Genomic DNA, 9,481 nt, shown 5'->3' with positions numbered 1-9,481 from the left:
ATGTTCGGCGGGTGTGTAGCATGTTCGTGAGATAAAAGCCGGACGGGCCGGTGTGCGCAAGCGCACACTGCCCGTTCGGCATTGCGGTCATCGGAAGCCCGCCCCTCAGGGGACGTGGCTTGCGATCATCGCAAGTACGATCTGCCTATGCAAGATAGGCAGATCTTACGTTTTTTTAAGTACCTTACAACCATCGCAAGACAAAAGTCTTGCGATGGTTGTAAGGTGTGTGCCCAGCCAGAGAGCAAATCTGATGGAAGTTCCAAATCATGACTTGAGGCTTACACAGGCTTCAAGATTCTCTTCCTGCCCCAAATGACAGCGCTGAGAGAATGACCCTGACAGCAAGGATAACTTGCCACAAACTTGTGGCCGGGTTAAATTGTAATTCTTGTTAACTTGCTGCACACATTACCTGGAAAGTTGTACCGATACCCGTTTTTCGGTATCGAGTATGAGTACCGATATTTTGCTTTCGGTACTCGCCGATACCGATACTGGTGCTTCTGCTGGCATGAAGCTGGCTCCATGTTGTTTGGCCAGCTCAATTGTGATTCTCCAGGAAACCGGCTTCCCAGCCAATCAGCATAGAGTCGGCTGTTCTGCCGGCTCGCTGCTGATTGGCCGGGAAGCCGGTTTCCTGGACAATCACAATTGTTGCCCAAACAGCATCGAGCCAGCTCAATGCTGATTGGCCAGAAAGCTGGCTTCCCAGCCAATCACCATCGAGCCAGCTGTTCTGCCGGCTCGCTGCTGATTGGCCGGGAAGCCGACATCCCAGCCAATCAGCATGGAGCCACTTCCCGGCCAATCAGGAAGCCGGGAGGCGGGTCATTACTCGCCACCCGGCTTTCTGATTGCCTAGAAAGCTGGCTCCATGTTCCCCTACGACACTGCCGGTCAGAGGAAATTCTCCTCTGACCGGAAATTCAGGTATTGGGGAAGTTATCGGAGCACTTGGACGAGTACGAGAACGCGCCCAAATACTCGGTATCGACACCAATACTGATACTAGTATCTGTGCATCCCTAATAAAAACATCAAGTAGTCCTTTGAATTGAAGTCCACAGTAAAGATTCAGAATATTCAGATACCAGCTGGTTACAAGGTGCCTTTTATTAAACACCAATTTCTCCTATGTGTACATGGAGAGACCAAAGATGGGGAACACAGAAAACTGAAGTCTCAATATCAGCTTTGTGTTACACTTAAGGTTCCCATACATCTGCCGATTATCGTCCGATAATCGCGGGTGTATGGGCAGCGTGGGACCGCTTCTACTGTACGGTCGCACGAATTTCTTCTTCCGAGCATGCTGGAAAACCTGCCGAAAATGGTACGATTTTCGGTAGGTTGGTGATGTGCTCGGAAGACGAATGCCGCACGGGCCGGTGTCACTGCCCGCTCAGCACTGCAATCATCACAAGCCCTCCCCTCAGCGGGGAGGGCTTGCGATGATCGCAAGTACGATCTGCCTGTCCAAGATGGGCAGATTGTACGAAATTTTAATGTCCTTACAACCATCGCACAACGAAAGTCGTGCGATGGTTGTAAGGTGTATGGCCAGCCTTACACATGACTTCATATGCTGCTCTTGACTTAAAGAATATATATGACGACAGTTCCAATTTAAGGGATTGCACACAATACTGTTTTCCTGCCCCCCTGGAAGCGTTGCTTCGGGTAGTATAGCTGCCTGTGTGTTTTCACACGGTCTTGTTGGTAGAGAAAGTCATTGTAAAATAATCATTTATAAGGACGGTCCTGACAAAGACATGTGAGCTTATGTAAGAAAAAAATGCTGAGACGGCCGAACTAAGCCTATTGATTTTAAATGGGTGCAACCTGCTTACAGCCCACGGGAAATATTTCTTTTCTTGTGTAATAAGGGAGTTTACCGAAGACCTTCTGACACTTATAGGAGAAGACATAATCAATGACACCTTGTGATGTACAACCAGGAACAAGTCTGGTGGGTATTTGAGTCAGGAAATTCTGATCTGTCTTTACTGATGGAAAATGTCCTCAATAATAGGACAGTCCCTGGGAGCAGGGAGGGAGGGGTACGGATAAATGTACTTTCAGAGATAGGGGTGTGTATTTATAAAAAGTTCACAAAGCCATTTGTCCCGCTACATTGACATTCATTCTGCGTGAATAGAGCAAGATTGACCGGGTCATATTTACAAGACACCATTCACACTGAGCGACATATATATCGCACGTTTTTCAGCGCCATTTCGCGCTGAGCGGCTTTGAGCTACATTGCGCGATATTGAGCGACAGTGCACATTTCATCGTGCTACGTAGCGCGTTTTTTGGGTGGGACTTTGTCAATGCTACATTGGGCTGTAGCCAATCAACAGCGATCTTGATATGACATAATTCTTTCCTACCATTTTGTAGTGCAAAGTGACCCTTCTGTAGCGCGATAAACCGCTCAGTGTGAACGGAGCCAAAAAGGTGAAGAGTTTGGAGAAGGCAGGAGAAGTGAACAATCTAGGACAACATAGCTGTACTGGAAAGTGAGCTGAATTGAGGATTTTTTTTTTTTAATCGGCTATTTTGGCCTAGATTGTGCACTTCTCCAAACTCTTCACCCTTTTGTGAATAATCCTGTGAATGTTTATTGTGCAGAACGAATGTAATAGTTGGAAAATACCACGTTATGGCCACTAGATGTGGCTGAGGAGTATTTAGTTCCTATGCACCTTATGGCCACTAGATAAAACTGGAGTATTTATTTCCTATGCTTCTTTTGGCCACTAGATGAAGCTGAGGAGTATTTAGTTCCTATGCTCCTTTTGGCCACTAGATGAAGCTGAGGAGTATTTAGTTCCTATGCTCCTTTTGGCCACTAGATGAAGCTGAGGAGTATTTAGTTCCTACGCTCCTTATGGCCACTAGATGGATCTGAGGAGTATTTAGTTCCTATGCTCATTATGGCCACTAGATGGATCTGAGGAGTATTTAGTTCCTACGCTCCTTATGGCCACTAGTTTGAACTAGGGAGTATTTCTTTCCTATGCTCCTTATGGCCACTAGATGGATCTGAGGAGTATTTATTTCCTAAGCTCCTTATGGCCACTAGATAAAACTGGAGTATTTATTTTCTTATGCTCCTTATGGCCACTAGTTTGAGCTAGGAAGTCTTTATTTCCTATGCTCCTTATGGCCACTAGATGGAGCTGAGGAATATTTATTGCCTATGCTCCTCAGCTCCATCTAGTGGCCATAATGGAAAATTACATTCATTCTGAACAAGAAAACATTGGATTTTGCCCTATTCCCACAGAACAAATGTAAATGTCATCTTTTAAGAACAAATGGATCTGCAGACTTTTTTAAATAAACCAAGTTGTGTACTTACCAGAGGTCCCATTCATTCCTAAGGATGAGCCGCAGTCATGGTGGCCTTCAGCCAGTTATGTCATTACTGGGTTTTTGTGCGTCTCTATGTAATGCAGGTAAACCACACTAGGTAACACACACATGTGATGCTGAGCTTCCATGATTCAAAGAACTAAAATTCAATTAAATGAAAAGAGCGGGCCAGGGACAGTCAGGCTGGGGAGGAAAGCGTCTCCAGCCAGGAAATGAGGGGGGCTTTGGGGATTTTATCAAAACTGGAACAGACAAAATCTGGAGCAGATTTGCACGGCAGCCAATCAGCTTCTGTCTCTCATCTTCAAATCTCAACTGAGCAAACTAAAGAGGTGCTGATTGGTTGCCATGGGTAACTGCTCCAGTTTCTGTCTGCTCCAGTTTTAATAAATTCCTCCCAGCTGTCTCTGACTTGCTACAGCTTCTAAAGAACATTTTTCTTTTTGCAATAAGGACACATTCTTTGTTATAATTATAATTATTTGTATTTATTTTGCAAAAAGTAGAGTATCCCTTTAATGCTCTCTCCTCCTCTCCAAAACTGGAAACGTTTTGGATTGAGATGGGCTGTAAACGTGCCATTGGGTATGTGCAGGTTCACCCGTCCCAGGTTTAGTGGTTGGACATCGCCATCTTGTGGTGGAATTAGAGAACTACACCTGAAATACTGGAAGAATGCGAAGCATGTGGCTGTTGAGCGTCACATAGTTTTCTGCCTTGTTTAAGAAGACATCTCCACACAAGAGACACATTCCGGGGGTTACATCTATATGTTCTGTGTGTAAACTAACAATCGAGCATCAGGTGGCACTGAGGTGTGAGCAATAGCCACAATAGAGCAAGTGGAAGGATATGTGATTTATGTTCCAAGCCTCACTGAATTACAGCGTAACTATAACACAGCGGAGGTCATCCTTATAGGTTACAGTGAATGTGTTGGAGTAATCAGCTCTGGGGAGGCTTACCTAATAAATGACTGTGGTGAAGCTCTCTTGACATCAGAGAAGAGTTTGTGAATATTTATAATGATATATGAGCTAAAATTGATATTTATTTTTTTGGGGCTGTCTGTACTCATCAGCAATATGTCTGCATATTACCAGTGGCGTCACAAGTGGGGTGCGGCCCACACCCGGGTGACACCATTGGAGGGGTGACACCAAAATGACTGACAGCCATGTTGGTGTCTCCCCCTCTGAAAAGTTAGGCACTCAGTCATGGACCGAGAGCCCGACAGTTTCGGGAGAGAGGAGGGGATCCAGTGGCATAACTCATCCCACCTCGTGACTGTCCCCTCCTCTCTCTGCCGGTGTGCATCACCAAGATGGCCGCCGGCAGTTATCTATAAGATCGCCGCGGATGCGTGATGACGTCATCACGCACACGCGTGGTGACGTCACACACATGCGCGATGATTTCACGGTGGGGTGTCACCCAGAAACCACTCCGGGTGACCCCCGGCCTCGGGACACCCCTGCATATTACACTTCTGTCATCCCCAGAACACCTGTTGACATTTCAAATCAGTCTCACACTGGTAGATAAATGGCTATTGCGTAAAATTTTGGACAGGGCTGTCCCTATAATTGCCTCAGGCAGCCTCCTTTTGCGCCACGTGGAGGGGCAGCAGGCAGAGCGGCATGGCTACTCTGCTGAACAGTGTTTCCGTGCTCCTTTAAAGCTGTCTGTATTGACACAATGCACATCATTTCACAAAGAAGGCAACATTTAGGGGCCATTGTGGGTCCCTTCATCAGGATCAGGTCATACTGAGAGTGGCCTTGAGACGTTGCCTTCTTTGTGACATGATGCGCATGCATCAATGAAGACCTTTTTGGACATTCTACTCTGGTGTGCTGGTGACATACTCAGAGTTATTCACTAAATGGTGAAGAGTTTGGAGAAGGCAGGAGAAGTGAACAATCTAGGACAACATAGCTGACCTGGAAAGTGAACTGAATTGGAGAATTATTCCAAATCAGCGATGTTGTTCTAGATTGTTCACTTCTCCTGCCTTCTCCAAACTCTTCACCCTTTAGTGAATAACCCTTACTGTGTCTACTTGGATTATAGCAGCACCATCCACAGCCACTTCAGCACCCATCTTCAAGGGGCATACTGGTAAGGAGTGTAGTGGGATACCTATTGGACTTGTTGATCTTCTTGTTCTGATGACAGCTATCTAGGCTTTCTATCTACCGTTTTCCCCCGAAAATAAGACACTGTCTTATATATTTTTTTGGTTTAAAAAACACACTAGGTCTCATTTACGGGGTAGGTCTTACCATACCATAATACCGGGAGAAGACTTAGAAGACAGGAGTGAGTGGCAAAGTTAAGAATAGGGTAATCAGGGGTGCCGTACCTTTCCAAGAGCAATTTGGTAACCAATCACTGTCCAGAATGATCGAAACGCACTTTCACTATCGATTCCTCATAGGCGGAGTGCTTTGATATCACTAGGCTTGTTACAGGAGCCGGCGCTATAGAGGCGACATCGGCTTCTGCGGCTCTGCTCCCTCCGCTGCCGCCTCGCTTCCTCTAGCGCTGGCTTCGTTGGCACAGCTGATTCTCTCCCCGGCTCTTCAAGTTCCTCCTTATGCCACCACCAGCCCTGGGAACGGTCACAACTAGGTCTTATTTTCGGGGTAGGTCTTATTTTTGGGGAAACAGGGTTTTGCCCACTTTAGAGAGAGTTCTTGTTGGACTTCCAGAAAATAGTTAAAGTGAAATCTCCCCAATGGGACACAGATAGAGAAAAAGAAAAACTTGACATGGGATATAAAATAAAAAAACAAATGAAAAAAACTATCTCTGCAATAACTAATGGTGTTCATTATTTTTGTTCTTTCTTTGCAGCACTGGTGGCAGCCATGGTCAGGATGCGATTTAATGCCTCGGTGGCTACCGGACTCTTGTTGCTTCAGACGGTATTCCTGCTCGTTCTGTACTCTAGACAGAACATATCTCTATCAAGGATGGAGGACAAGGAAAAAGTCCACCTACTCATTCTCTCCTCCTGGAGGTCGGGGTCGTCCTTTGTTGGCCAAATCTTCAGCCAGCATCCAGACGTGTTCTACTTAATGGAACCTGCTTGGCATGTGTGGGTGTCAATGTTCCAGAACAGTGCTAAAGTTCTTCACATGGCAGTCAGAGACCTGGTGCGGTCTGTGTTTCTGTGTGACATGTCCGTGTTTGATGCCTACATGCCAAGGGAGCGCAATGTTTCTTCCCTGTTCCAGTGGGCCACCAGCAGGGCGCTGTGCACAGCGCCGGCCTGCAACTTCTTTGGCCGCGATGAAATCACGAACGAGTCGTCTTGTAGGACCCTATGTGGGAAATACCCCTTTGACAATGTGGAACAGGCGTGCAATATCTACAGTCACGTCGTTATAAAGGAGGTCCGCTTCTTTGACTTGAAGGTCCTCTATCCTCTCCTCACCGATCCTTCACTGAACTTAAGGATAATCCATCTGGTGCGGGATCCAAGAGCCGTGGTCAAATCCCGGGAACAGTCAATGAAGGCTTTGATCAGAGACAATGGGATCGTCCTCAACACAAATGGAACCAAAGTAGACGACAGCAAGTATGAAGTCATCCAACAGATCTGCCGAAGTCACGTGCAGATGTTCGAAACGGCCACCTTGAAGGCTCCCAGCTTCCTTAAAGACCGGTACATGTTGGTCAGGTACGAAGACGTGGTCCGAGACCCTTTGAGGGAAATCAAGCAAATGTATCATTTTGCTCATTTACAACTGACGGACAAGCTTAGGAAATGGATCCACGAGATCACGCATGGGCGAAGCCCCGGAAACAAGAAGGAAGCCTTCCTGATAACGTCTCGCAACGCCTTTAACGTGTCTCAAGCCTGGAGGAAAGTGCTTCCCTTTGAGAAAGTGAAGACGATCCAAGACGTTTGCAAAGGGGCCATGAACATGCTTGGTTACCTCCCTGTAGAGTCAGCGGCGGAACAGGAAAACTTGTCCATGGATGTCGTTGTACCCAGGAAACACTACCAATTCAGCTGGCTATAACCTAAACATAACAAGGGAACTTGGCACTTTTCAAGGCTTTAATATTTTTGTTATTTATTAAATTTCCTTCTGTGAACTGTGAAAGCAAAAAGTGTACATAACAATGGGAACTTTTTTATTGACTCGTTTGGAAATGAAAAAAAACCCAATACGAAACTTGCTTGTAGATACACGAAAATGAGGATAACTACAGGAAAGCATTTATCATTCTTAAAGTGACCCATGCCAATTCTTTTACCATCCCATCTGTAATGCTCTGGACTACAAATCCCAGAGACGTAAAGCTTATCCCAAGGATGAGCCCAGGTGTAAAGCTTGGCAAAACTTTCATTTCTATTTTGTTGTCTGTTCTTGCAGTAAAGCTCACGGAGACTGACTCAGTAGCATTTAAAAGTCCTTTACTTGGCGAAAACGCAACGTTTACAAACTTAGTTACAGGAAAACCAAATATAAACAAACATACAGGCTGCTACAAACAAACAATCACATGCACCCCCTACACTATATTTCTAGTACATGTAATGCTTTCTAAGAGACAAAACACTGAAATAGTACTTAGCTCAAGCTGCAGGTTCCGTAAATTCCGTAATGAACAGGACTTTTTGTCACTTAGGCGTTCGCAGGAAAATGGCTTCTCGTTGCAGGCTCTGCTAGATCCTGTGTTTAGAGTCCGGTCCTCCCTTGGTCAGAGTGATGTCCTCTCGTAAAGTCCCCCTTTTGTGTAGTCCTGCTGAACCTTTGGCTACTGGCTTTTTATTGAGAGAAAGTGGCCTCCCACTTGTGAGTGTTGCCCCTTAAAACTTTTATAAAAGTGAAATACCATGCATTTCACTTTCCCACCTCTAGGTGGCAGCAAAGCATCAAGAATTGCCATCAGTAGTATTTGATTTGAGTCCTGACCAACCTAGGTGTGATTGTTTACACAAGGCTTCCACATAACCCCATCCCATTGTGATACGAATAATGGGGAAACAATACAGGGCAGCCACACCATTGTAAAAAAAACAGTTTGGTCTGTTTAGAAGGCACCGTCCATTGTGAGAAACTAGCTCGCTGTCAGCAAACAAACAGAACCTACGTCTCTATTGCAAATCTGTGTGTCTGAAACATCCATTAAAATTCTCAAATATATATATATTAGGGATGCACCGATACCGGTATTTTGGTACCGAGTACGAGTACCGAACCGGGGCAAAGGAAGAAAAAAGAAAGGGAAGGCAGATATGGGTGAAGTGGATTTTTATACAGAGTTTCACTGCTGGGACTGTTCACGAGATAGAGGGATATGATCATCAAAGAGCTTACAGCACTCTCTGTCTATGCACCGGTGCTCTTGAAGGGGATAGCAAGAGGAATGGCGTGGGTCGCTTTTATCAAAAGAATTGTTGATTAATAATGTACAAAGCTCAGAGATGGTTTTAGTTTTTTATTTGTTGACCTGGGAAATGCATTTATTTTCTGGTAAATATGTCTTAAAATAAAATAAATGAAATGTGAGTACTTTGTGGAATATGCTCTGAATTACCGATGTGTTTGTAACATGCAGAACAATTCCAGAGAGCTAATGAAATGAATCTTCAAACTGCTTATTCGGTTGATGAAACGCTGGAGCTGTGCTGAAATAAAACCAAAAACCCTGGAGCTCTTTCTTGGAATTTATAATTGTGTTACTGGAAATGGAACCGCAACTTCATTCATTTATAGATTCTGTCCTGTTGGAATTGGACCAAAGCCCTAATTTGGAACCACCAAACACTCTGGCGCAGTCTTCAGGGTGAGCTCTATCCCCAAGACAAGCAGCAGAGGCCACAAGGCCTGTTACAGGAGTCAGTCTAATGATTGTAACAACATCCAGATAATCATTAGACTGAGATCTAGATCTGAATCCTTTTCTGGGTCAGTGATTCAGACATAACGAAGGGTGGTCAGTGTGGGTGAGCCTAAAAGCCGAGCACCTAGAATTTTCAGAAGGAGGTCAGGTCAGGTCTCTACTTTTAAAGCTGAACTCCAGGCACACAGACTTGTATTGCAATATATTCCTCAGCAGCCATGTTGTGTGCACC

At 45.2% G+C, this 9,481-nt stretch overlaps 1 protein-coding gene across 1 annotated transcript in view; it reads left to right on the top strand.

The window, feature by feature from the left end:
• The window catches only part of LOC108786565 (carbohydrate sulfotransferase 6-like), a 25,714-nt gene extending 18,174 nt beyond the window's left edge, over positions 1-7,540 (top strand). The window contains exon 2 of the mRNA XM_018555882.1: positions 6,244-7,540. Within this exon, the coding sequence (XP_018411384.1) occupies positions 6,258-7,418 (1,161 nt within the window). The 5' untranslated portion in view covers positions 6,244-6,257 and the 3' untranslated portion in view covers positions 7,419-7,540. The remainder of the gene's footprint in view (positions 1-6,243) is intronic.
• The last annotated feature ends 1,941 nt before the right edge of the window (positions 7,541-9,481 follow it).

The sequence above is a fragment of the Nanorana parkeri genome, unplaced genomic scaffold (genome assembly GCF_000935625.1).
Source record: "Nanorana parkeri isolate BGI_ZX_2015 unplaced genomic scaffold, ASM93562v1 scaffold216, whole genome shotgun sequence".
Taxonomy (NCBI): domain Eukaryota; kingdom Metazoa; phylum Chordata; class Amphibia; order Anura; family Dicroglossidae; genus Nanorana; species Nanorana parkeri.
This window is presented reverse-complemented; position numbering and strand designations above follow the sequence as displayed.